Here is a 25,340-nt window from a genome sequence, read left to right on the forward strand (position 1 = left end):
GTTGCTAGCACCTCCTCAAGTTTAACCCTTATACTTCCGGCTTAAAGGTTCTTTTAGCACTATTCTTAATATTTATCGATAGCTTCGGGCTATACCGTAATATATACCGCTTATTAATAGGCTAGTACATTATTATAGCCGGCCTTACAATATAGGAGCGGAATCGAACGTCTAACGTTTTACTGTTTACGCTTAGTCCTTATAGTAGTAATACTAAGGACGTTGTAGCCGCTATTATACCGCGGCTAAAGAGCTTAGACGCTAGACAAGAGCTAAGCCTCGATGCAGGTAGTAAGAAGACCTTAGTATGCGCGTCTATCTTAGCCTATATCGGCGATATACTATAGCAATAGGAGAACTCTAGTATACTTAGACTAGGAGCGAACGTATCGTGCCGCTTTTATTATACGCACGCTAACGATCGTAGCAATCTCGACGTTACTAAACACCGTTTCTATTATAAGAACGAACGGGTACGGTAGTATATATCTATAATAGCGGTACTAACTACGCGAGCAATATATAGCCGCTAGTACGGTATGCTTAGCGATGCTCCTACACTTTAGCAGCTATCGCTAGCTCTTAACATTATCCTTATACGACTATTAGATCCGACTTATTTAGAGTATAAGGGCATTACTAGCATGTTTTATAGTATGCTTCTTGCGGAAATTCTTACTAACGCTACCTAAATCGAGTATAGTAAGACTATTTATAGGTTTCCTACAGCGCCTAGTTAGAACCGCCTCTAATCGCTATTGTACTACCTCGTATAATATAGCTTGTCGGAGTACGTACGTTAGTCTGTCCTAGCACCCGTCTTGTTTTATATATAGCTATAAGACTACTATATCGAGCAGTCTTTTCGAGAGGCAGTACGAGACTTGGTTAGCAAGCAGGGCACTATGCTAAATCAAGTCGCTAAAAGCCTAGCTTAGCAACTTCAGATTTATTCCTTAGCAGATATCCCGGTATCGGCTATTATAGTCCGCTTCCTCGCTGCATTAGTACGTTCAAACGTATACCTTATGTTAAAGAAGACTATAATACAGCAACGTATCGACTATATAACCGAGATACTCGCAATGCGGCGAATCTTTTAAGAGCTAATAGAATGCGCTGCTATTTCTAATATTAAGAACCTATATACACGATAACGTAGCCGCAGCTAGAGTATACCTGTCGCTAGTACTAATCTCAGCTAGATACCTAGAGATTAGCAGCCGAAGGAGACTAAGGGCGCTGCTAAGTACCGTAGTATAGCAAAGCGACTAAACGTCTACATTAGCTAGTACTATATAGAGACTATTGCTAAATTTATAATAGCCGGTAATCTCAATATACTTGCTAGAGAGGCAAAGTATAAGACTATAAAGCAGTAGATCTACCTAACTAACTAGTATAAGCCTAAGAAGGATCTCCTCGAGCGATAAGGCCTTAAGATAACAATGCGACTAATACTATAGGGTGCTTACTAGTATAGCGAGCCTTATTTGTCGGCTTAGATCGCCGAGCTATTCGATAGAAATCCACAACTATTCGACAGTGTGCTACTACGCGCTAAGCAAGGTACTACTAACGATCGTTCGGTCCTTAACGGTACGGACACTATTCTTAGTAACGTTAACTACGGAAACGTCGCTACTAGAGATCGCTTGCTATAGTATTACTATAAGGACTTCCTACTTCTTCCTATCCGCAACGATAGTATAAAGAAGCTCTTTAAAGACGCCCTAATTAGCGCCTACTAGTACGACTACAACCGGACTAATTGCATACTAGACAATAACGATCCTATATACTAGTTTAAGCGATTTGCCTTTAATAACAAGCCTACCTAGCGCCGCACTGTTCTTCGCCGCGGAGACTTTATTCGATACCGTAGCGGTAACAACATTAGCCGTATTAATCAGATCTTTACGCACCGTACCGCTCGTAGTCTCTCGCTCTTTGTTACTATTACTATCGCCTAGATCGATCGCAAGGACCTAATACTTTAGCTTTCGGTATATAAGCTTACTAACAAGCAGATTACTATCGGCATTAACGGCATTAATAGTTAGAAGATCTAGATAGTGCTAGTTACTAGACAAGGCCTCGATATAACTAAAGGCAAGGCTGCTATTAATATAAGAAGTAGTAACCGTACCCTCTTCGTCGATTAGGACTTGTAATTCCTTTAAAGGTATGCTATTAAGACAGTTAACAAGCACTATGCAAAACTAACTGTATCTAGGTCTATTTATACGCTAAGATTATTATCTAGCTTGATTAGGTATACTTAGCTCTTCAACCGTAGAAGGCCTTAATACTAAACGATAAATAGGAAACCTCCGGATGTCTATCAAATATACGCTTTCTATAGTAAGCAATCTTTAGCAACGTATTATGCTCTTAACTAACTAGATACTAGGCTTTAAACGCGGATCTTCGTATAGCGTTTCTTCTTTCTTCTATTAGTAAGTCCGAAGCCTATGCTCCTATAATAATAGCTGACTTTAAGTATAGATCTCCTTTATACAAATCGAGCGTTCTACTACGACTAATAACCTACCCCTTTACTACGATCGACTATTTACTACGACCGAAGCCGCGAATTAACAATAACGCTCTCTACGGTATACTAGCTTTAAGATTCTCGGATGAATGGGTAGTTAGGTAGTTAGATAGATAGTAGGCTAGCATTCGGCGTAGCAGGCAAGCGAATAGGGCAGGCTAAGTAGCCTATATATAGTACTATAATCGAATAGATCGAAGCACTCGTATAAGACCCTAAACTAAACAGGTTAGTATCTATAGTATATACTGTTGTACTGTATCGCTATATAGACTATAGAAGCTAGCTCTACTATAGAGACCTACTTCTGCTACAGAGGCTAATTATTAGCAGCCTTAGCAAATAGCACACAGGCGACAATAGCATCTTACTATAAACAGCACCGCCTTAGATATCTGCAGAAATGCTGTTATTATAACCTACAGTTAATATCTTCGTACCGCAAATCTACTGCAATTCTACGGTATAGAGTAACTGCATACCCCGCTAAGGACTCTATATACCATACCATACCATATATGCAGATTCAGCTGCGATAGAAAAGAATCATACAAGAAGACAAGGATCTCAGGACTCATTCCCCTTCACATTCACAACGATCGAAAAATCCCTCACTCCCCAAAAGCCGTAAACTTCTCCAAGTACTTTTCAGCCAGCACTTGCTCCCTCTCAAGCACATCCCTATGCCTCTCACTCCTCACCCTAATCACAACCTCGAATTTCTTCGGCCTCACATTGAATCCCTCGGTATAGTCGAAAATATCATACTGCCTGCCAGCAATCGGCAAAATGTCATACGCCCACAGCAATTTCGCCAAAGCAATGAAGAGACTGCTGCTTGCCAAATCTGCACCCGGACATATCCTTCTGCCCCATCCGAAGCTTGAATGACCGCTCGGGGCGGGATGCCTTTTCGAGCCGAGATATGCCTGTTTCTCGATGCCCATTTGTGCGAGTTCCGAGACTGAGAGGAAGCGCACGGGGTCGAAGTGATGGGGGTTGGGATAGTATTCTTCGTTGAGGTTGATAGCCCAGTTGTTCCCAAGGATGGTGGTGTCTGCTGGGATGCGGTAGCCTTCGTAGACGTCTGCTTCCGTGCTGGCATGCGGTGTGCCTCCGAGGACTGCGACTGGCCGCCAGCGGAGAGTTTCTTTGCAGAGGGCTCGCATGTAAGGAAGATTGACCTCGTCCTCGAAGGTCGGCGTGCGTTGTGAGCCTATTACAGCATCAACTTCTGCCTGTGCTGCCTTGAGCACGCTCGGATTCGTGACTAGTGCTAAGAATGCAGAGCAGAGAGTTGAAGCTGTCGTATCCGATCCAGCTCCGAACAGGGAAGCAGGAACGTACGAGAAGTGTAGTTCAGAAAGCGGGATGTCCTCTTTCTCGCGCAGCGCCAGTAGAAACTTACTCAAGCTGTCCGGAACAGTATCGCCTCTGGCTTTCGCAACTGCAATATCCTGTTTGACCAAATTCAGCAAAGCCATGTTCGCTTCGCCTTCCTTGTTCCCCATCTCCTGGACCTCTTTCTTCCAAGTAGCAATCCAGTTCGGCAGCTTCGCAAGCAGCGGAAAGCTCTCAGCCAGATACTTGCCAGGCACATTCAGGCTTGCTTGAAAGTGCATGAACTTGAATCGATCCGCGATCACTTTCGCTTGCAGGCTATCAATCCGATGTCCATACGCTACGCAGAATACAACGCTAGACGTGAAGCGCTCGAGCTCTTTCTCCCACCGGTCTGGGTTCCGCAGTAAAGCATTGCAAAGGCGCACAGCCTCCGCCTCTTGCGTAGGCTTATACAGCCTCAGAGCTACTGGTTTGAGCGCCTGATGTAGAAGTCTACGCCTCGTGCTCCACGCCTTGCCGTATGGCTGTGTCAGGACGCTGCTGTTGCCATTGTAGACTTCTCCCATGACGACCATCCTCGGTCTGGACGAGTACTTGTTACTTCTCTTCTCCATGAGATCGACCGCGATTTGCGGGTCCGAGATGATCAATGTCGGCTTGCGACCAATCCACAGCGTGAAGACTGGTCCGTATATGCGACTCCATTGCTCGAACTGAATCCATGGCTTCGAAGATGGGATTTGGAACTTATTGCCTAGAAATGGTAGAGGCGTAGGACCTGGAGGTAGTCGGAGCCATGTCAGGACATCGTGAAGGAGTATGAAAGTTGGTATTACCACTACTATGGTCAGCAAGAGCAAGACTGGGTGAGCACTCAAGGTGGGTAGGAATGTGGTGAAAGCCATGACGAGCGCGCTGCACGTAACGAAGCCGTATGAGATGGCATTGCAGACATATGCTTGGTCATACTGAACTCTCTGTCGTGTATGGCGAACCTGAAGCTGCACGGCAAATGCTGGGAGAAAATACTGCCGAGCTTCCGGAGGAGGACCAGATTCAAGCTTTGGAGCTTTGAAGCCAATAACAATGTATACTCGACGTGAATGAGACGGCTAAATTCAAAATTGGCGTCATGTGTCAATGCTCGGTCTGATTCTGAGTGTGATTATATACAAGTGATAGTAGTGTTCCAATATGAGATATGCTGAGGAGAAATCATGGCAGACCAGCCCGCTCGATAGGATCTCGAGCGACAAGCCAACGCTCAGATCGGCAAGAGCAAGTAAAAATATATCCTGGAGGATTTCCGTATTGATCTTGAAGAAGTCATAGATGCTTCTCTTATTCATCCCGACGCAAATGCTGTGATGTCCTTGGATGTTCTGGGCCGCACGCGCGCTACACTGAGCTTGCAGACAGCCATCTCATGATGCATGAATCTTGGAGAGCAGAATGCAAGGCGAGTGCTCAAAGCTCTCATTCCACCACACTGCCGCTATCACCAACGTCTCCGCTATCGCCACCGTCGCCCTGCTCTCCACCTGGCTGCAAGCTCGCGCGCACGGCTGCTTCAAAAGCCTCGTCTTCGGCGATTCCGCTATCGCCACCGTCGCCCTGCTTTCGCTCTGGCTGCATGCTCTCGCGCGTAGCTATTTCAACAGCCTCATCTTCTTCAATTCCGCCATTCGCCAAGTCATTCTCGTCAAAGACAGAACCTTCTCGCTGGCGTCTTGGCTGAGTATCGTTCCGGTTCCTGCTAGGACTTCGTGTAACAAAGATCCCTCGGCTTGGGGCTGAGGTAGGGCGTGGAGGTGCTCCCGGAGTGTCAAGATTGCCCATGAGGTACGACCGTCCATCATAGTCGTTGGTGGGACCTACATTTTCAGCGCTCGTCGAGGCAGCTTGTGAGAGGCCTTCTGGCGGCCTGGGGTCATAGTCGACACTCATGGCATCGTCGTCGTCGTCGTCATCCGTGTCAAGCACGATCGGGCGCCTGCTGCTGGTGCTGCTGGGAAGGCCGATGGTGCTAGCTTTTGAAGCCTGTTTTCCTGGTCCTGGCTGCTTCTTTGGTCCGCCTGAGCGCGGACCTCCAGCTGTCCAGCGGGGGCCACGCTGACGACCCTGAGTGCGGCGAGGAGGTGGAGGTGGCATCTCGGGAGGTGGCATCTCGGGACGAGGCTTCTTTGCGGCTCTCACACGCGCTGCACGTTCTTCTTCGTCAGACTCGTAGGCAGAGTCGTCGCTCGACTCTACCAACATGCTGTCGATCTCCTCTTCCGTCGCCCCAGCTACACGAGCAGCGGCGAGCGATGATGCCCGGGTCGTGCGACGATTTCTCTTCTTCTTTAGCTGTGTCCACTTCCACTTCTTAGCGTGGTCAAACCACGAATGCCATCGAGTAAAGCCGGGATGTCTCAACTCTTCTTCGAGTTGCCGGACTTGGTGCGCATCTGTAGCCATGCAATAGCGCCACGCATCGTAGAGAATTTCTCGTTGAAGTTTCTCTCTCGCAGGCTTGCCATCGGCCTCGCAGTACAGAGGATCAAAGTGCTGATGCCAAAGAATCTCCTTGTGGTCAGGATGCCAGGGCTCCTTGGGACCTTTGTGTTTTGGGTCTGAATAGAGACGCATCATAAACGTTCCATCGCCCTTTCGCTCACTACCCGCTAAGTCGCCTTCGCCGTGTTTCAAGATTGGTTCGTACCACACATCGGTCCAGTCGCGGTGTCGGAGACCGACATGCAGCTTTTTCTCCTTGAATTGGATTTGAACAGTCATGACTTTTGTTGGGTGACCGACCAGAGTCGTGCTGATGGCGTCTTGGCGATGATGTGCCGGCGATCGTATGGATCCGTGCTTGAAAAGGTACTGAGATGCCGATGTTTTCCGCGTTAAATTCTGAATCCTTGATTCTGCTCGCAGTAGGCCTGCTGGTCGATGCAATAGTAGCAACCTCGCTGGCGCGCAATGAGCGGAGATGTTTGGCCGCGAATGGCGTGACTAGATGCTGTTCTGTCAACTTAGCATGATGGCCATGTATGTGAGGCAATCAACTCACATATCAAAGCAAGCAAAAGACCTTGACCAGTGAGTTCACAAGCAAAGGAGTTGGTCAAAGTGCGGCGCACTTGTGCTATTGATGTCGAGATGGTAGGTGGGTGGTTGTTGTTGTAGAAAACAAAGCGAAGACCAGAAGCGAGGTCAAGATATATGTGGACGGCGCCGCACAAGCCAAGCCAATGGCGTGATCTTGTCTTCACATGCGCGCGCGAAGTGAGGCCACAACTTGTGGATATGAAGCATATGCGTGAGCTTCAGCGTCGTGTTCCAGAATCTCAGGATCGCGCTTGAGCTTAATAGCTTCAGGATTCTTCATGATATTGTCGAAATCAGCTTTATGCCACTTGTCTCGCGCTGCAAGTGGTCAGAAATGAGTCGTGCAATGGTATGAAAATCTCGTACTAGTCTCCCCTGTTTTCTGCGCTTTCCTCACTCGCTCATATCGGATTTTCTCATATGCTCTGAGGGCGTCCGTCACTTTGTCTTGGCCGCTCAGCTGCAGGCAGACGGCCAAGCACGCGCCATCTTCCATAGCTTGGCTTGCACCTAGCAGCACAGGCTCGATTAGCAAATGTGAGCAAGATGAACGCTACAATCGGTCCGGCTCACCTTGAATGGACGTTGGCAGAAAGGGATGAGCAGCATCTCCAATCAATGCGATGCGGGCTTTCGGCGACACCCAGGTTGGCAGAGGGTCTCTGTACACCAACTTCCAATCGACCAGTCTTTCCGGCGGCGTCATACGAACAATGGCATGCAAAGTAGGATCCCATCCTTCCAAGATACGGCATACATCATCGTGGTCTCCAGGTTCTGACCAGCCTTCATCAACATCACGCTCGTCCTTGTGGGTGAATACCCAGCTGAACTCCTTGCCATTCTTGATTGCAGCTGCGAGGAAGTGGATGTCAGGACCTAGCCAGCCTGTATGCGAGTCACCTGTGACAAGATCTTTGGTTAGTTCGTTCTTGGCCAGATCTTCAGAGCTCATCCATGCCCGATAAATCGCATATCCACTAGGCTTGGGCTTGTCATCGTAGCCCAGCACCAGCGTTCGTGCCTTTGACCTCACGCCATCGGCACCAAGCACAACATCGCCTACGATGCGTTCACCATTAGCTATCACGCCCGCGCTATGTTCGTCTTCAAAGTACTCTGTGACCTGCTGACCAAGACGTATCTCTACGCCCTGGCTCAAGGCATGATCATAGATGATCTTGTGAATCTCCCCACGATGTCCGTGAACACCTTCTGCGTGGTTCTTGCCACCATCTGGCTCTTCGCTCCACCTCTGCGTGCAGATGCGCTCTCCTGTATCCCACTTGCGAAATGTCAATTGCTCAGAATGATGACAGATAGGGTACAGCTTCTCATAGACGCCAGGCCATTTTCTGAATATGCGACCTGCGTTGGAGCCGAATGAGATTATGTCTCCTAGCTGCTTCATCTCTTTCACAGAGTCCAGCACTATGCACGAGTGGCCCTTCCGTGTGCATTCGATGGCTGCGGTGATGCCGGCGAACCCTGCCCCTACTATAACGACTCGAATGCCGGAAGGCTGAACGGATAGGTCTGTGGAGGCATTGTTCGTCGCTGTGGAAGCAGCGCTCATATATGGGGCCATGATGGATATGCGTTGGTACTTGGTAGGAGTAGGCGATGCCTGGGTTTGCAAAGCTTGACGCGTTCAAGGAGGACGTGGCTGCGCACAAGCAGCGGCCGCACGAGACCGGGTTCCGTTTGAAGACATGTTGATCAACAGTGAAGAAACACGGCTGATGGTATGGTACGAATTGCCGAATACAAAACTACCGTGTATCTGTCTGCAGCAGAGGCGGTGGTCATAAGTGGACGACGCTGAGGTGTTGCAGGGATTGCAGGGATGGAGAACAGAGTTCCCACTTCTCCACAACTCCACGTTTTTGTCGCATGCACGAGTGACGAGGGCGAGCTTCCTCCGTACTCAACTTATCGATATGCATACGAGCCCACCAGATGGCGGGGATATCATGGCTATGCTGTCTGACTTCGTTGTCCGGCCATGTGCTCCTCCCCACATGTGGCTGCACAGCAGGTACTTCGCAGATGCTCTGTGTGTAGCGAGTGGCTTGGATGACCCTTGGACGGCAATATGCTGGTATTGCTGGGTTCATATTGCCGGCCATAGGAGGTATGCTTAATAGCAGGCTATTGCCATTCTACTGGCCAAGTCCTGTCCGTGATTGTACCGTAATAACAATGCCTTTCGGAATCTTGGAGTGCAATCGCATGGAGATTGTGCCTGGAACGGTGAGAGATGGGCATTTTGGGGCGCAGAACACTCGCTAATCATTCCAGGCCATTCTTCGAGACCAGAACGACATTCCAGATGAACTTGCCGCTGTTCCAGCAGATGCCCTGAAGCATGGCACGGGGCGCTTCTCGCACATTGTGCTTGTACCGCAGCCAAGTGATTGTAAGCGAAAAGCAGCGTGAGCAGATGCGCGTTCGGAAGCTCATGTCCAACAGCGCCAAATGATCCGCTGAACTGGCCCACATGGAAGAAAGATGTCATCCTGTTCATTGTCGGCATGAATGCGGCCATTGTTGGAGCATACGGGCCCATGCTCGGCCCTGGATTCGTGACCATCTCTAAACAACTTGGCATCACAGTCGAGGTCCTGGCCCAAGCCACAGCCTGGCTGATTTTGGTACTCGGACTATGTGTCTTCATCTTCAATCCGGTAGCTAAGATCTACGGAAAGAGACCCGTCTATATACTATGCAGTATCATACTGGTCATTGTAAGCATCTGGGGTGCTGTGGCCGACAATTACAGGAGTTTCCTAGGCAGCAGATGCTTGGGTGCTCTTGGTATGGCGCCCTACGAAGTCCTTGTGCAAGCCACAATCAGTGACCTGTACTTCGTCCACGAGCGTGCTACTCGCATCGCCGCCTGGAATCTATTTCTTCTCTGCGGTATAGCCGGAGCTGGTCTTGTCTCAGGCTACATCATCGAAGACTTAGGCTACAAATGGACCTTCGGTTTCTGCGCCATCTTCTTCTTTGTCTTCGGCATTGGTGTCCTCTTCTATGTACCCGAGACCGCATACATACGCCCCAATATCGTGGCCGACATGGTGGAGCAAGCGCACGGTAAAGGCGCCGACGAAAAGGCCGTCCATATCGAATCTCGCCAAGTCGAGCACACACCAAGCCGTTCCGTTCTCACCGGCAACGGCAGCGACCCAAATGCTGCAACAGAGTCGAAAATGTCCTACTGGAAATCCCTTCGCTTCTACACCGGCCGCTATTCCGACGCAGAAATCTGGAAAATCTTCACACGTCCCATAGTCATGTTCTGGTACCCATGCGTACTCTGGGGATTCCTCGTCTACGGCACAACATTAACCTGGATCGTCGTCTTCAGCGTCGTCAACGGCGTAATCTTCGTCGCCCCACCCTACAACTTCTCCGTATCGCAAACCGGCCTCATTTCCCTCTCGCCATTCATTCTGTGCATCATCGGCGAATCGATCAGCGGACCTTTGAACGACTGGATCTGTCTCCGTCTCGCAAAAGCAAACCGCGGTATTTACGAGCCAGAATTTCGACTCGTGCTCATGCTCGTCGTGGTCGTATTGGGAACAGTAGGATTCTTCGGTTTCGGCGCAAGTGTACACTACGAAACGCACTGGTCCGGTCCCGTGCTTACCTTTGGCTTCGCTAACATGGCCCTCGCATTCGCCAGTACCTGCGTCTTTGGCTACGTTCTCGTAAGCCCATCCCATCCCTCCCTCTTCGCCCCACTAACTCGCCATAGGACTGCTACCCTCGCCTCGCAGAAGAAGCCTTCGTAGCAATCAACACGCGAAACCTGTTGACCTTCGGACTAACATATTTCGTAAATTCCTGGCTCGCAAAATCCGGACCTTTGGTTGTCTTCAATATCTTGGGAGCTTGTTTCCTAGCTGTTTGTGCTTTGACTATACCGCTTTGGGTTTTCGGGAAGAAGATTAGGTCTTGGGTTGGACGGAACCAGTTTTTGAATGAGTTTATGACGGATCAATGAGTAAATACGTAGGTATCAATGTGTACATAGGAAAATTGTGTTGTGGTCAGAGCGGCATCTGATTTCATGGGGGAAACAGGAATGCTCATTGATATGTGAAATACCTGGGTCCTCTTTTACGCAAACACGTTTTGGCAGAATCGTGCGCTTTCTTGATGTCTGCGATGGGGTTGTGCTGGATCAGTCGTGTATTGGGCCGATGTGGTCTTGCTTGGCTTGCATCGAACCTGTTCGTCAGTCAACCATTGTCTGGGAGTCAAGGTCATATGAGTGGCGCTCGCGGGCATGCCATCATGGTGGCCCCAAGGTCACAGAGGTTTGTCCTTTGAGTAGCAGCGTAGATTTGTTGGTCTTCACACGTGAGGCCATGATACTCGTTTTGCATCATTGATTTGAAGTAGTTTCGTGGGAAGCCGTAAGATAGATACAGCCCTATGCACTCCGTGTCAAGCTGCGCGAAAAAAGGGCCAGACACTGCGACAGGTTGGATCATTCATTGATATCTTTCTTGCCTCCATTCCTGCTCTAGGTCATTCCGGAGGCTACAACCGCACCAACACCGAGTTCCGACCATGCTGTAATAACTCCAACCATCGTACCCCATGCAGTTGCGATACAGTGGTACACAAGCCCACGTTTATCTGTTGGACTTGGCAACACGCTCCAGCTCGTCCTTCTTCTTGATGGCGTAGCTGTTGGAGCTACCCTTGGCAGCGTTGATCAGCTCTTCCGCCAAGCACTCAGCAATGCTCTTGATGTTGCGGAAAGCGGCCTCACGGGCGCCAATGGTGAGGAGGGCGATGGCCTGGTTGACACGGCGGAGAGGGGAGACATCGACGGCCTGGCGACGAACGGTACCGGCGCTTCCGATACGGGTGGAGTCTTCACGAGGACCGCAGTTGACGATGGCATCGACGGCGATCTGGATGGGGTTCTGGTCGGTCATGATGTGGATCTGCAAATCATCATATCAGTATATTGCATATCCGATATCGGGTTGTGGGAATTCGGAGGACGCACAATCTCGAAAGCGTGGGCAACGATGCGGACAGCCATGAGCTTCTTTCCGTTGTTGCGGCCGTTCATCATGAGCGAGTTGGTGAGACGCTCAATGATGGGGCATTGAGCCTTGCGGAAACGCTTTACAGCGTATCGGCCGGCGGAGTGCGAGATGTAGACTGGCTGTCGGATCTGGATGTAGTCGCTGTTCCCCATGTGTCAGTCATTGCTCCTGCTTTTGCTATATTCCATTGCTGCCCATCTCGATATCCACCAATATTCGGTGCGGGGGCTGGATGGACTGCAGGTAAACGTACGTGAGAGAAATGTCGCGGATCTCTACGTCCTCGTAGCTCCACTTGTTGAACAGCTTGGTCGAGCCAATCTCTTGGACGACATCCTTAGGGAGGACTGAGTAGCCCTGGACCTGCTCAACCTCGACCTCGCCGTCAGACATGATTGCGGTGATGCTCGACTACTCCGGGGATGTTCGGGGCGCGAGAAGGTGGTCTGGCCGCGCAGAAGAGTCAGTATGGCAGGCGCACGTATTGGTGGTCGTGGTGGTCTCGTCTCACCGGCGCTGGGTGTGCTGGGCGCAGTGTTGTCCTTCTCGTAGTCGATTCCGAAGTCTCAAGCAAGTAGTGCTGGTGTGATGTGCGCTTTCCACAGAGTCGAATTCGGCTCTTGGCACGCACGGACACCCACTTCCGCTCGATCTCTGCCTGATTGCCTGATTTCTCGGCAGAATTCGAAGACTCTTCTCTTCTCCTCAGCCTCTGCCTGACTGTTGACATGTGCATTATTCACCTCAGCATCCACACACACACCTTATGCGCGATGTTACTCGAAATGCTGCATTATTGACTAGAGTACCTCTTCTATATCATTCCGCCCTTGAGTCCTCCTCCGTGCCCTTTTGTGTGATGCACACGGGGCGTTGCATAACGAATGCATTGTTCTCCATCGAGATGATCCTTCAGCAGCGAAGTCCGCCTACATGCACGCCGCGCCCGAGTTGCACGCTCCGAGAAGACGCGGTCTGAGAAGATGGCAGCGCGAGCGAGCAAGAGCATCCTTCGGCAGTGCCCCTCACAGAAACCGTCGACAGGCCTGAAAGCTCTCCGCATCTCAGGAACATGATGTAACGACCGTGCTTCCGATGCTACCTTCCTTCCACACCTCCTACTCCCGCCACCGAGGTGTTGGTGTCAATGGGAGGGAAGTAGCGCCTGCCGTTCCTGGCTAGGTTATGTTTATTTGTTCTTCATCCCACTCCCTCTCATCAATCTCCACTACCGACATAGAGCAATGGCAACGTGGTGCTGGCTTCTCCTCTCAATCCTAACTGTCGCAGCCGCAGATGTCGACTACTCTCAGTATGTCAATCCATTCATCGGTGGTGAAGGCCCAATACCTGGACTGGCATATGGCGGCGGCGACATCTTCGTAGGAGGAGCAGTGCCATTCGGTGTTGCCAAAGTCGGCATCGATACATACGAGACGAATATTTCTTTCTCCACCAACAATGGCGGCTGGACACCCCAAGGTCTGGTAAGAAAGAAATGACTTCAAAGCACTCCAATGTCTAGCATGTTCGCTAACTTTCGAGCTATCTCTGTCCAGGTCACTGGTGTCTCGATGATGCACGAATCTGGCACTGGCGGAGCACCAAAATATGGAATCATCAGCCAAATGCCGCTTACTACCATTGACGCTCCTGTCAATATTCTCGACAATTCTACTTACTGGCAGAAGCGGGTAGGAAGTGACAGTGCTAGCGTTGGCTACTACAAGACCAAGCTCGAGAATGAAGTCACCATTGAGTTGAGTGGCGCAAGGCATAGTGGCATAATGCAGTACGAGTTCCCAGCCGGTGCTCAATATGTCCTGGTTGACGTGACGCACTACCTCCCAGCAGAGGAGGGCGAGCCTTTCCAGCAGTACTACGATGGCGGTGTCATTGAGCTGCACGATGATGGCAAAACATACACAGGATGGGGGTCTTACGGTGGTGGATTCAGTACCAGCGCACCCATGACCACCTACTTCTGTGGCGAGTTCGAAAAAACACCTTCGGAGGCACATACATTTCGAGCACGAAACACGCTGGACTCCCCAATAGCAAAGCATGTTTTGTCAAATGAGCCAATTCCACATCCAACCTATCGAAACCGGGCTCGTGAAGAATCCGGACCTCTCACAGATCGCGTGGGTGCTATCTTCTCATGGGCAGACGCTTCATATTCCAACTCAACCACCACCGTTAAGTCCAGGATTGGCATCTCCATGATATCAATCGAGAAAGCGTGCAAGTTCAAGGACGAAGAAATCAAATCCTGGAATCTCAATGACACCGTCGATGCTGCCGTAAGGGAGTGGAACGAAGACGTGTTCAGCAAGATTCAGGTCGACACAGGGAGCTCGCAGAACGTGACCAACTTGAGACTTCTATACTCAAGCCTGTACTTCATGCATCTGATGCCATCGGACCGATCTGGTGAGAATCCGCTCTGGGATGCCGAAGATTCATGGGACGGTAAGGAAGCGAGAAACAGATGGGCTAGACAACCCACTGACAAGTTCGCCAGATTTCTACACTTACTGGGACATCTTCCGATGCACAGTATCACTCTATCACCTGCTACAGCCATCGTACTACGCAAGTATGCTCAGAGCCACGATCGACATCTGGAAATACGAGGGCTTCATGCCAGACGGCCGCAGCGGCAACTTCAACGGACTCGTCCAAGGCGGGAGCAACGCAGACAACGCCTTAGCCGACGCATTCGTCAAAAAGCTCCCAGGCGTTAATTGGACCGAAGCCTACATGGCCATGAAAAAGAACGCCGAAGTCGTCCCCTTCAACGGCTTCCACCCCTACGACTCAAGCAATGGCATCCAACAAGGCCGCGGTGCCCTCTACGACTGGATCTCCCTCGGCTATGTCTCAGCATCCAGTACCCGCGCCATATCCCGCACCATCGAATACTCCCTCAACGACTTCTCCCTCTCCCAACTAGCCCACACCATCGCCCCCGACGATGCCCAAAAGTACTTAAACCGCTCCGCAAACTGGCAAAACATCTGGTCCTCAAACCTCACCCACGCAAATTTCACCGGCTTCCTCGCCCCTCGCCTCCCAAACGGAACCTTCAATCTAACAGACTACAACCCCGCCCTCTGCGGCGGCTGTTCCTGGACGGCCATCACCTACGAAGGCACGCCCTTCGAATACGCCTTCACCGTCCCGCACGACATGAAAAGCCTCATAACGCACATGGGCGGCCCCAAAGAATTCGAGCGCCGTCTAGACTACATCTTCATCCCCGGGACCTCCGAACAAAACCTCGAAGACAACGGCGCAGGCATCACCACCATCATGAACATCGGCAACGAACCCGACTTCGCCACGCCGTTTGAATACCACTACATCGGAAAAAGTTGGAAATCCGTCAACCAGAGCCGTGTCCTCGCGAACCAGTATTTCAAAGACGCGACGTACGGTGTTCCGGGGAATTCGGATGCGGGAGCGCTGAATAGCTGGCTGTTGTGGCAAATGCTAGGCCTTTACCCCGTCGTCACGCAACCGGTGTATCTTTTGACGTCGCCTTGGTTTGCCGATGTCAATGTGACGATCAACGGGAATAGGACTTTGAGGGTTTTGGCGCCGGGGTTGGAGAATGACGGCAAGTTTTTTGTGCAAGGGGTGAAAGTCAATGGGAAGGAGTGGAGGAAGAATTGGGTTGGGCATGAGGATGTTATGGTTGAGGGAGGGACGATTGAATTCGAAGTTGGTGCGGATCCGAAGGTTTGGGAGGAGACGGGGGAGGAAAGTGTTCCGCCCAGTCCGGGACATTTTGTGAAGAAGGGGATAGAGTTGGGGACGTATAATGATACGGATGTTGTTAGGTTTAGGAAGTATTATGGATGAGCAGGCATGAATCGATGTTCTTTCTATTCTGAATCGTGATGCTGGCTGGCTTGTCTACTTCATGCAATGTAAGAGTACATGTTGCCCTCCTCGCGCTCCATGTAATCCTTCTCTATGAGACGATCGATATTCTTCTTGATGTCTGCAACAGCCAAGACACCTCTGCTCATGGTAGCTTTGATGACTTCCGATACGAGTTCGGTGTGGGAGATCGTTTTCCGACTCTTCATGATCCGCACGATCGCGGCTTGGCATTCAAAGTTTCGATCTTCGGCCACACGCATGTGCGTTTCCTTGTTTTCTTCTTTGGTTTCTTTGAGTTGAACTTGATTGATCTTGACGCGGTATTTGGGATGTTCGAAGTTCAAATTGATGGAGAAGGTGTCTGATTCGTTGATGTCTCTGCCTTTGGGGTGCTTGGTTAGAGGTCGCAATTTGGCGCAGGCGAGACTTTGAAGGGTGCGTTTGACTTCGAGTTCGGCTGCAAAGTGTTAGTATATATCGATGGTCAAGAAGTGAGGTGACTTACGAAGCCCAGTCTCGGAGAGAATGTGCTGGTAAGGCAGCTTTTCATCCTCTCCTAATCCGTTGAAGAGCAAAAGCACGATGGCTTGGAAACTGGATACCACCAATTCCTTGCTACCTCTGCCAAATGTGGCCTTCATTTGACAATGAGCAAGTGCGTGCTTCCAGTCCAGTTTCCTACCAGTGTGCTTGCTCTTGTAGTACAGCTCAAAGTCGTCGATGGCCTTCTTGACGCTCATTGGGATCTGGACAGGGATGTCAGGGTATGACGGCCATGCGGCGGCGGACAAAATGTTGACACTCAAATCCATACTCTTCCCCTTCTCGTACGATGGACGCTCCTCCATTCGTTGCTTATACGATTGCATCTCCTCTCTACCAAGCTCCACATCTTTGAACATTTGCTCGAGATTCTGCGTAAACCCACTACCGCACTCGGTCTTCAGCCGCGTGAGCATACTACGCTCTGCATCGGCTGATGCGCTTCGTCCCATGAGTAATCTTCGAGCAAGATCTTTCTTGTAAAAGGCCTCAAACACAGCCTTGCCGTGTACAAATCGGAAGAGATCCAAGACCTGATCAAGCTGAATATTAATCTCAGCATCTTCGTCAACTTCGGCGTCTTCGTTGTCTTCCTCCGCAGCAGCGAGCGCTTCGCCCATCGGTGCAGTAATGCTCGAAGATCCTCGTGCCGTAAGAACGTCGGGAATTGCTTTTGCACCACCACGCAGCAATTGATCGACATACTTGGCAATCATCTCACCCACTTTCGTGTTGTCAGTGCCCCACGTGGCATCGCCCTTCTTCGTCTTGTTCATGAACGTCTCGAAGCTTTCACGGAGCCCATGACCCAAGCTCTCATCACGCTGGAAAGCAGTCTTCCATATTGAGTCAAGTCTGCGCTTCAAAGATAGAAGACTTATAATCATGTCGTCTTCCTTGCCGAGCACGATATTTGTACCGGTGTCGTTGACCCAAATCTCAAAAGCCGGCCGAAGTCGATGTCCAAGTTTCCTGCGGTTGAGCAAAGCATAGAGAGCTGCAAGATCTGAGGTTGCGTTCTTGTCCAGTAACGGGCCTAATGCTTCGACTTCAGTCAGATCGGTATCCTTTCGCTGCACGAGATGATCTTCCAGTAGAGTAAGCAGTTCTCGGCGAGTACTGCTGTCGAGGTCAAAGTCCTCACATCGCTGCATCTCCTGAGCGATTAATTGATCGGCCCATGCAACATACTCTGGAACGCTCTTATCCACGATCACATGGTCTGATTGCTCCGCAACAAACTGTTGACTGATGGCCAAAAAGCGGGCTTCGAACGAGGATGTGTATACTTGGAGTGCGTGGAACATGTCGACAGTCTGCTTGAACAGAGATTGGTCCAGTGATTGCGCGCTGGTCCTGTCTGCAGCCACAAGATCGCACGCTCCATCGATAATCTTCCCTGTCAAGGCCTGGTTGCGAAACACTGTCTGTCGGAAGATCTGAGGAGTATACTGATCGAGTGTTGGCTTGCTTGACGACAGTAAGTAGGAACGATCCAGAAAGAAGAAGATGGCACGGATGGTCGTCATCTGTTGGACCCATCGTGCCCATTCTGCAAGGACTGCTTTCAGCACTGTAACGTTGTCTGAGCTGGCTATCACCAGCAACTTGTCTCTGATGTCACGCTCGACATGCTCCGTGCACCTCTTATCCAACCTCGAGAACAACGTTGAAGCTCCACCTTGTCTGCATACATTCTCGGCACCTCGGTATAGATCTTCCTTGCTGAAGCCGTTGAGTTCATCTTTGAATATGCGTGCCAACGCTTCGTCCAGCTGACCCCATATCTTCTCCAGATATGCCTTGCTGTCCCAGCCAGTATTGGTCTTGAGGTTCTTCACCACGAGCTTCTTGGCGCCAGTATGCGGATTGATTCCAGATGACTTCATAGATCTTCGAGGCGATGGCGATGAGGCGTTTGTGAGGTCGACGACATTATGGTTGCCGTTGGTCTGAGGAGATTTCGACGCAAAGGTATACATGTCTTTGGGTGTCAGCGCTCGGTCAGGTCGTGAGCGTTTCTGACGAGGCGACGAAGCCGCCCAGCTCGCTTGCAGGTTCGGTTGATGGTGATGCTTGGGCTCGTCTGCCGTGCTCCTTCTGCGCTTTCGCTTGGGGTCGACAGGCGGTGCTGGCGGTGAACTGGGCGTCGCCGGCACGTAGGATTGACTCATGTGATTTGAAGTGAAGTGAAGTCAACTGAGCTTACATATGCTTAGGGCGACATACTGCTATCGCCTCTCGATACTAGTGCTGCTGCCATCTATCGGCCTTATCGGCTGTCGGAACGGGAGTAGCCGCACATCAGAACAACATCTTGGCAACTCCTGGCCTTCACGCGTCCTCCTTTTTTCTTACTGGCCTCATCCTCTGCATGTGCTTGGATACCTATACTCCGCTCATCTATGCCACAGAGTCAAACAGGTTGCGGCTGGTAAGGATCTTCAGGCGCTTGGGGTTCGTGCTGATACGGGTTACAAGATCACGAGCGGGCACGCTGCTTTGACTGCTGCGAGCAAGAATGGGCACAAAAACACAGCGGAGATACGCGGTCGAGTGCATTTTCGTCCTGTCAATGCTGGCAATGTAAGCCTTTTTACATGTCATGCTTCACAAGAGTATTAAGAATGCAGGCCCTACAAAATTTCTGTAATCAAGCTTCATGTCTAATTCCTGCCCAGGAAAGTATTCTAGTGGTCTCCTCACGACGTATAGAATCTACCGACCTATCACTTCCTGCACCTGCATCTTGCCTCTCAAACTCCCGATGCGCCAGTATGTACAAGCGGCTTCCTAAGCTCCAAGCACACCCAAAGCCCTTTCCTCATACCACACCACAGCCGTCACATTCCCAGCAATAGGAATCCTCGCCACCGGTTCGCCAATCAGTCCGCTCTGCACATCTCTGCTCAAAATTGACACGGCTTCGGACATCTGGTAACCAACAGCGACAAGACTGCCGATTGCATTCGTCGTAAATGAACGAGGATAGCTGCCACCCGCTGGCCAGAGTTGATGGAAAACCATGTTTCCCTTCTTCTCGTCGAGCTGCCAGGTTGTCATGGAGTCAGATTTGCCGATGGCGTTTGGAAGGGTGAAGGTTGTGTCGTTTCGGTTGGAAACAATCAGGAAGTGGTTGTCTGGTGAGACGGCGATCTCAGCTGGTGCGTTGCGTTGAGGAATGTTGTAGAGCCAGGTAGACTGCTCATGCTGGACTTCAGTGAAAGAGAGGCCGCCGTTGTCAGACCTGTAGGTGACCTTGTAGGCTGTGACAGTGGCGGAGAGCTCGCCGACCAGGTAGAAGTAGAGATCGCCACTGCCCGTCAAGCTGTATGGACTCCAGAACGCAGCGTGGCGAGGACCAGTGCCGGCCTTGACTGTGAGAGGATCGAGCTCCTTCAGCTTTAGAGTCTTGATATCCCAGCAATAGATTCGGACCAGGTCTGCGCCGAGGTCTGGAGCAAGAATGTACTGGCCAGTCGGATCAGTGATGACTTCATGTATGTGAGGCGCATCCTGTCTGTCCGGATCCGCAGCAGGCTCGGTCAAATTGTAGAACATTTCCTGGTTGAAGGTGACGTTGCCATCAGAGCCCAGGAGATATGAGCTCACTCCCGATCCACCATAGTGGCCTAGAGCGATGGCGCGTCGACCAGCTGGCTCACCGTAGATCACAGCACTAACGGGTCCGTTTGGAGTGGTCTGATTTGTGATCTGCTTCAGACTGCCATCCGAGTTGATGGAGAATGAGGCCAGAGATCCGTTTGGTGATGAAAGGCCTTCGTTCAGGCAATAGAGATGGCCGCGGGCCGGATCGATCGTGAGCCATGATGGGTTTGGAGCGCAGCCGTCGTTTGTGTGGATTGCCTCGAGGCTGTAGTTGCCATTGCTGTGGGTCAACGACAGTGAGGTGATGTTCCCCGAGTAGTCTGCAACAAATAAGACCGTGGCTGAAGCTGTCGCGCCCAGCGCGAGCAGTGCCGAAAAAAGCATGTCGGGAGGGGCTGTCGATGCCAGTGCGAGGATTATTATTTCTGTGGTCTTATGCTGTTCACTATAATGTTATATGCGCGCAACAAGGCTTGGCGGTGGAGCAAATCGTGTAATTGGCGGCTTGGTGAAGGCTTGGTGGTGTGATTCGCGAAGTCGGCCCGCCGTCACAGCAACACGAGCGCTGCGGTGAAGGTGTGGTGTTGGGGAGGCGCAAAGAAGTGTCGGAAGTAACGGCAGGCCTGAGGCAACATTCTACGAGTGGGCAGCTGCACCAACGTTACTGTACTGTCAGCCGCTGTAACATCATCTTCGGCCACGGCCCACGATGCGCATACGGAGGGATGCTGCCAAGCTTCCAACATCGCGCACGAGGCGTTCAGGTACAAGGTTGCCGGCGGGTGGCACGCCAAATGACGATTTTCCAGGCACACGCACGCCGGCTCGGCACATCTATCAGCAACTTCAGGTGCTGTACTGTATGGTTGGCGGCCGAGGCAAAATTGAGCCCCAGGCATGCATCCTTGCACCATGCGAAGACCCATGGGGTAGCCTATGTGGTACCCTCAGGTACCATTCGTCCTGATCACGACGCGAAGAAGCTCAAACATGGCATACGTATAACCACATCTCGGCCCGGTAGATTTCATTGACAAGAAAGAGAAGGATCTGGCGAATTCCAAGCCCTTCGAAATATGATCACCTTGAGATGGAGGGAAGATCGAATCTTACGGAATCCATAACATTATGCGCAAAGGCTACTTGACCTGTTCTGTTCTAAATCTTACTGCTGTCGAATCCGATAAAGTGAGCACTGTGTGCCCGGACTGTTCTTGTGGCCTGTCCGCCTCCCTTCACAATATCTTCGCCTCATACGGCTCCGTCAGTGGAATCCTGCTGCTCATCAACCTCAAAACCGTGCCAGTCCCATTCACACAACTTCCACCATCCTCCCCAAGCACAACAATACTCCGAATCGCCACATCCGTCTCATACCCAAACTGTCCCGTCATACTAAACGTTCCAGTCGCCGAGTACTCGAAATGAATATAACTGTAACTCTCCTGAACCAGACTGTCGCCATCATCGAGATACAAGTCTCCGCTCGCACTTCCGTTCTTTCCGGGAGCGATCACGATTTGGAAGTCGAGTTTTCGGAGCTCCGTCGTGGTGTTTGCGCTCTCGATGCGTTCGGCTAAGATATTGCCGCCGACGTAGTAGACGGGGATTGATGTGAAGGGCACGTCGTCGACGGTGTACTCGGATCCTGTGCCTGTGATTTTCTCGTGCGTGTAGTAGTCGTAGAAAATATCGTCGGGGAGGTAGAAGGTGGCCGAAGTGCTGTTTTCCACCGTGACGGGCGCTACGAGGACACCTGGTCCCCAGAAGAACTGATAGCCGAGGGAGAAGGTGTTGGGGTCTTCTGGATAATGGAAGAACATGGGTTGGATGATGGGAGTTCCGGTCTGGTTCTGTGCGTAGAAGGCGGTGTAGATGTAATCGAGGAGTTTGTATCGGATTGCCATGGCGTTCTGAGCAGCTTTGGTGACTGAATCCCAGAGGTAGAATTCTTGGGATATGGCGTCGTTCTGGTTGTGGTTACGGTAGAAAGGTGCGAAGGCTCCGAGAGATGCCCAGCGAGCGCAGAGATTCTCCGTCGTGTCTGAGCCGAAACCACAAACGTCGGCGCCGACCATGGGGACGTTGTATAGGGCTGCGAATTCGAGGTTTTCGGAGATGGAGATCAGGTAGTGCTCCCAGATACTCAAGTTGTCACCGAGCCACTTTCCGAGTTGGGAGCCGGCGCCAGCGAAGGTGGACCGAGTGATGATCAGAGGGCGCCTGGTGGGTCGTCGCGCAAGCATTGCAATGCGAGAGGCAGAGGACATCATGGCGCCGTAAATGTTGTGAGTATCATACTGCACGTACCCTCCATACTGCACGATATCCGTATTTGCTGTGAAGTTGCTCAAGCTGCCCGCTGTGTTGCCGATGTCGTACCCAGGGTTGATCAGGTCTCGGCCGGGTATGCCAAGCTGGTCGCCGCTTCCAGCCAAGTTTGACTGTCGTCTGAAAAGATGACCAGAGTTGTGGTCGAGGTACGCGAAGTTCGCGAAGCGCTTCTTCTTGGCCTGTGGAGGCGAGGAAGATGTGATCGACTCATCTGATGTCGAGAAAATGCTGCCGCAGTCGCCGGTGGTGAGAGTGCGATTCTGATCCTCATATATGAATGTTCCGTCTGGCTCAGAACGAACGTATTGGTAGGTGACCTCAGTGTTGGCCGGCATGTCTACAGTAGCACTCCAAATTGGGTAGTTGTTCGCATTAAGTGGCGCAGCTCCGCTAGCTCCACCATTGTTTCCAATGGTGACAGCGCTACCGTAGACAAGGATATTCTCTCCGAAGAACGTAGATGCGTCGACGTTGAATGTGACTTGCGCTTTGCAAATTGGCTGGAAATCAGCAGGAAAGCCAGAGATGTTCCTTGGTGAGCCTAAGCGTATGGCAGGCGGCACTGGTGGATATCCATTCGCCTCGGTATAGGCTTCAGGATTGCTGCAGGGATATGGACAGAAGTTGCTCGGGTCGTTCATGTCAATCCAGAGAGCATCGATATCCACGCCATTCTCTGCGCTGAAAAAACTTAGAAACTCGTCATTCCAGTACGTCTGCGTGTTGGGGTGGAACCAGTCCGGAAAAGCCGTGACACCGGGCCAGACCACGCCCTTGTAGACCGATCCATTTGAGGTCTTCATGAAAATATCCTGCTCCACTCCGTTGTTGAAGGCATCGTAGTCTTCGTAAGCGACTGCTGGGTCGACCATGACGACATAGTGCTGTTGTCGATCGTGCAAGGTCGACACAAGCTGCTGCATGAGATCCAGCGGGAAGCGGTCCTCATCGAGTGTGAAGACCCAGCGAAGGTGCATGTAGTCGATATCTGTCCACATCGTCTCAAGAGGAATGTTAGCAGCAGAGTAGTTTGCCACAACCTCGGCGACATTATATACATCCTGGTAGCCATAACGACACTGATGGAAACCTAGACCCCAGTATGGCATCATCGCTGATTTGCCTGATACTTCAGAATACTGCTGCGCAACCTCGACTGGCGTTGGCCCAGCCATGAAGTAGAGGTCAACTACACCTCCAAGCAAATCATACTCAAGATGCTGGCCGTCGGTGTTGTCAATCTTATAGTTCAATCCATTTGAGTTGAGGAGGAAGATCGCGTGAGTACCATTCGGACCGCGATGGTCGTAGTGAATGTTGTGAGTACCATAGAGATTCGATCCTGAAGGTGTTCCGTACGCGTCGCGGTTCCAAACTGTACGTACATAGTCGGTGGTGTTGAGGCGACTAGAGATAAGCATCAGTCAATCTGTTCTGATCGCAGTGCACAGGCGGCTTGACTTACAATGGATCAGTATGTTCACCCGTTCCATACAAGTTTGGGTTGTCCGGTAGCGAAGTTCTCAAGCGTATGTACTGGTCTTCAAAGATGAGACTTGCTGCAGCGGAGTCGAATATAACGTCGCCATTGCTGCGACGCTTTACTGAGAAAGAGAATGGGTCCTCGACATAATCGAAAATAAGCTCACTTGAGCTGCTCTGTACACCAGACGATGTTGGGCGCGGAAACACGAAGTCGGGCACTTGGTAGGCCTGTTGTGCTGCGTCTTCAATCAGAACGTGCAGTCGCTTGTCTAGACCACCATATTAGCCAAGCTCGAATTTCGTTGCTGCGATACTTCTTACCAGTTTGGTATTCCACAGTCAGAGCGAGGTTCTCGACATCAGTGCCGTAGACGTTGCAGGCAGGACCATTGAGGGCAAGCTTGGCTGTCAAGCCATTGGCGTTCTGTTGTACGTCACTGGCGCGATAGCCTGGACAAGAAGACGGCGCTGAGCTGTTTTGTCGTGCAAGAAGCAGTGGACTTGCTGTAACGGCGGAAGCTGTAACGGCCAGGGCGCCAACCAGTCGCGCGAAGATGGCCATCAGCGCCGCGTCGAGTCTTCAAAGTGAAAGGAAGTAGGATGTTTATTATGAAAGCTGGGGGACCGACGTGGAAGCGGGTGCGGACAATTTTATACCGAGAGCACGGTAGGCTGCTGTGTGATCATGTGTAGTTCTCGTCCCTTGCCTACCCACTACCCACTGCGGCGCAGCGCAGCGCTTGGTAGACTTGGTGTTGTGGTCACAGGAAATTGCTGAGCATTGCAAATGCTCCCAAATGCAACGGATCTGCATGTGAGAGCGTGTCTCGACTGCAGAATCGCTCAGGTCGAAAATAAAAGCATGGTAGCTGGCGCCTTCCGCAGGGGAAGCTCATGGACTACAGTAGCATCAAGCTCAACTTTCAAGGAACCGCCGTCAACGTGCAGGGATCTTCACTTGGAATTGTTTGGATTGTCGGCCATGTGAAGCGGGGAGTGGTACAAACGATGCATGAAATCGGTCCTTGGTTGCATAGCAAGATGGGGACCTGACGACATCGAGTGTGCTCGTGATTAATGCCACTCGCTTCTCACAGCCAGATCGAGTGTATCCCATATACCAGGATTGATCGGCCAGCGTCAGCTTGTTTCTGTGTTTATGCAAACGAGGCTGGCAAAGGCCACGCGCAACAAGGCAGTACGCATGGGCGTCTCGGTTCCTGTTGATCTCTCAAGATTTGCGATATGTCGGTGAGCTACACCTGCAGTGCGGACCTGCGCGCTTGGCAAGAATGCCGCTGAGTCCACAAGGGTTGTACAGAAGGTGGGTGGGCATGCATGTGCAGCTGAAGCGGAGCGGGCGGCATGTGAAAGCACGCTCTCGCACTCGACTCCGCTTCTCC

At 51.1% G+C, this 25,340-nt stretch overlaps 8 protein-coding genes across 8 annotated transcripts; 2 read left to right on the forward strand and 6 right to left on the reverse strand.

The window, feature by feature from the left end:
- Positions 1 to 3,168: 3,168 nt before the first annotated feature.
- On the reverse strand, positions 3,169 to 4,806 carry MYCFIDRAFT_43177 (uncharacterized protein; the record flags this gene model as incomplete). Its single annotated transcript, XM_007924303.1, has 2 exons — positions 3,169 to 3,486; positions 3,523 to 4,806. The coding sequence occupies 2 exons, from the start codon at positions 4,804 to 4,806 to the stop codon at positions 3,169 to 3,171; spliced, it is 1,602 nt and encodes a 533-aa protein (XP_007922494.1).
- Positions 4,807 to 7,157: 2,351 nt separating this feature from the next.
- Positions 7,158 to 8,573, reverse strand: MYCFIDRAFT_43060 (uncharacterized protein; the record flags this gene model as incomplete). Its single annotated transcript, XM_007924301.1, has 3 exons — positions 7,158 to 7,315; positions 7,364 to 7,507; positions 7,571 to 8,573. The coding sequence occupies 3 exons, from the start codon at positions 8,571 to 8,573 to the stop codon at positions 7,158 to 7,160; spliced, it is 1,305 nt and encodes a 434-aa protein (XP_007922492.1).
- A 626-nt stretch (positions 8,574 to 9,199) lies between these two features.
- MYCFIDRAFT_42984 (uncharacterized protein) lies at positions 9,200 to 11,012 on the forward strand (the record flags this gene model as incomplete). The annotated part of the gene is made up of 4 exons (XM_007924298.1): positions 9,200 to 9,250; positions 9,299 to 9,416; positions 9,470 to 10,716; positions 10,764 to 11,012. 4 exons carry the CDS (start codon positions 9,200 to 9,202, stop codon positions 11,010 to 11,012), a joined length of 1,665 nt encoding a protein of 554 aa, XP_007922489.1.
- A 375-nt stretch (positions 11,013 to 11,387) lies between these two features.
- Positions 11,388 to 12,639, reverse strand: MYCFIDRAFT_210510 (uncharacterized protein). Its single transcript, XM_007925556.1, has 4 exons — positions 12,587 to 12,639; positions 12,329 to 12,521; positions 12,033 to 12,216; positions 11,388 to 11,967 (listed from the first exon to the last, which is right to left on the reverse strand). Exons 2-4 carry the CDS (start codon positions 12,466 to 12,468, stop codon positions 11,650 to 11,652), a joined length of 642 nt encoding a protein of 213 aa, XP_007923747.1. The 5' UTR covers positions 12,469 to 12,521; positions 12,587 to 12,639; the 3' UTR covers positions 11,388 to 11,649.
- A 680-nt stretch (positions 12,640 to 13,319) lies between these two features.
- On the forward strand, positions 13,320 to 15,942 carry MYCFIDRAFT_151510 (glycoside hydrolase family 92 protein; the record flags this gene model as incomplete). Its single annotated transcript, XM_007925557.1, has 4 exons — positions 13,320 to 13,562; positions 13,635 to 13,769; positions 13,818 to 14,547; positions 14,600 to 15,942. 4 exons carry the CDS (start codon positions 13,320 to 13,322, stop codon positions 15,940 to 15,942), a joined length of 2,451 nt encoding a protein of 816 aa, XP_007923748.1.
- A 5-nt stretch (positions 15,943 to 15,947) lies between these two features.
- MYCFIDRAFT_162096 (uncharacterized protein) lies at positions 15,948 to 18,518 on the reverse strand. Its single transcript, XM_007925558.1, has 2 exons — positions 16,472 to 18,518; positions 15,948 to 16,423 (listed from the first exon to the last, which is right to left on the reverse strand). The coding sequence occupies exons 1-2, from the start codon at positions 18,489 to 18,491 to the stop codon at positions 16,002 to 16,004; spliced, it is 2,442 nt and encodes an 813-aa protein (XP_007923749.1). The 5' UTR covers positions 18,492 to 18,518; the 3' UTR covers positions 15,948 to 16,001.
- A 559-nt stretch (positions 18,519 to 19,077) lies between these two features.
- Positions 19,078 to 20,868, reverse strand: MYCFIDRAFT_210512 (uncharacterized protein). The gene has a single exon (XM_007925560.1). The coding sequence runs from the start codon at positions 20,500 to 20,502 to the stop codon at positions 19,303 to 19,305; it is 1,200 nt and encodes a 399-aa protein (XP_007923751.1). The 5' UTR covers positions 20,503 to 20,868; the 3' UTR covers positions 19,078 to 19,302.
- A 355-nt stretch (positions 20,869 to 21,223) lies between these two features.
- On the reverse strand, positions 21,224 to 24,537 carry MYCFIDRAFT_214273 (glycoside hydrolase family 31 protein). The gene is made up of 3 exons (XM_007925561.1): positions 24,259 to 24,537; positions 23,918 to 24,206; positions 21,224 to 23,859 (listed from the first exon to the last, which is right to left on the reverse strand). Exons 1-3 carry the CDS (start codon positions 24,497 to 24,499, stop codon positions 21,354 to 21,356), a joined length of 3,036 nt encoding a protein of 1,011 aa, XP_007923752.1. The 5' UTR covers positions 24,500 to 24,537; the 3' UTR covers positions 21,224 to 21,353.
- Between the last annotated feature and the right edge of the window lie 803 nt (positions 24,538 to 25,340).

The sequence above is a fragment of the Pseudocercospora fijiensis genome (assembly GCF_000340215.1).
Source record: "Pseudocercospora fijiensis CIRAD86 unplaced genomic scaffold MYCFIscaffold_2, whole genome shotgun sequence".
Taxonomy (NCBI): domain Eukaryota; kingdom Fungi; phylum Ascomycota; class Dothideomycetes; order Mycosphaerellales; family Mycosphaerellaceae; genus Pseudocercospora; species Pseudocercospora fijiensis.

Excerpts from the sequence above, each read along its gene's own strand:
- MYCFIDRAFT_210510 (XM_007925556.1), bottom strand. The coding sequence starts at position 12,468 with ATGTCTGACGGCGAGGTCGAGGTTGAGCAGGTCCAGGGCTACTCAGTC. Across the intron at positions 12,217-12,328 it reads ATCCGCGACATTTCTCTCAC|CGACTACATCCAGATCCGAC; the intron begins GTACGTTTACCT and ends CATGGGGAACAG. Across the intron at positions 11,968-12,032 it reads TTGCCCACGCTTTCGAGATT|ATCCACATCATGACCGACCA; the intron begins GTGCGTCCTCCG and ends GATGATTTGCAG.
- MYCFIDRAFT_162096 (XM_007925558.1), bottom strand. The coding sequence starts at position 18,491 with ATGTATACCTTTGCGTCGAAATCTCCTCAGACCAACGGCAACCATAAT. Across the intron at positions 16,424-16,471 it reads TCTCTCCGAGACTGGGCTTC|CCGAACTCGAAGTCAAACGC; the intron begins GTAAGTCACCTC and ends AACACTTTGCAG.
- MYCFIDRAFT_210512 (XM_007925560.1), bottom strand. The coding sequence starts at position 20,502 with ATGCTTTTTTCGGCACTGCTCGCGCTGGGCGCGACAGCTTCAGCCACG.
- MYCFIDRAFT_214273 (XM_007925561.1), bottom strand. The coding sequence starts at position 24,499 with ATGGCCATCTTCGCGCGACTGGTTGGCGCCCTGGCCGTTACAGCTTCC. Across the intron at positions 24,207-24,258 it reads GACTGTGGAATACCAAACTG|ACAAGCGACTGCACGTTCTG; the intron begins GTAAGAAGTATC and ends ATGGTGGTCTAG. Across the intron at positions 23,860-23,917 it reads GGTGAACATACTGATCCATT|TCGCCTCAACACCACCGACT; the intron begins GTAAGTCAAGCC and ends GCTTATCTCTAG.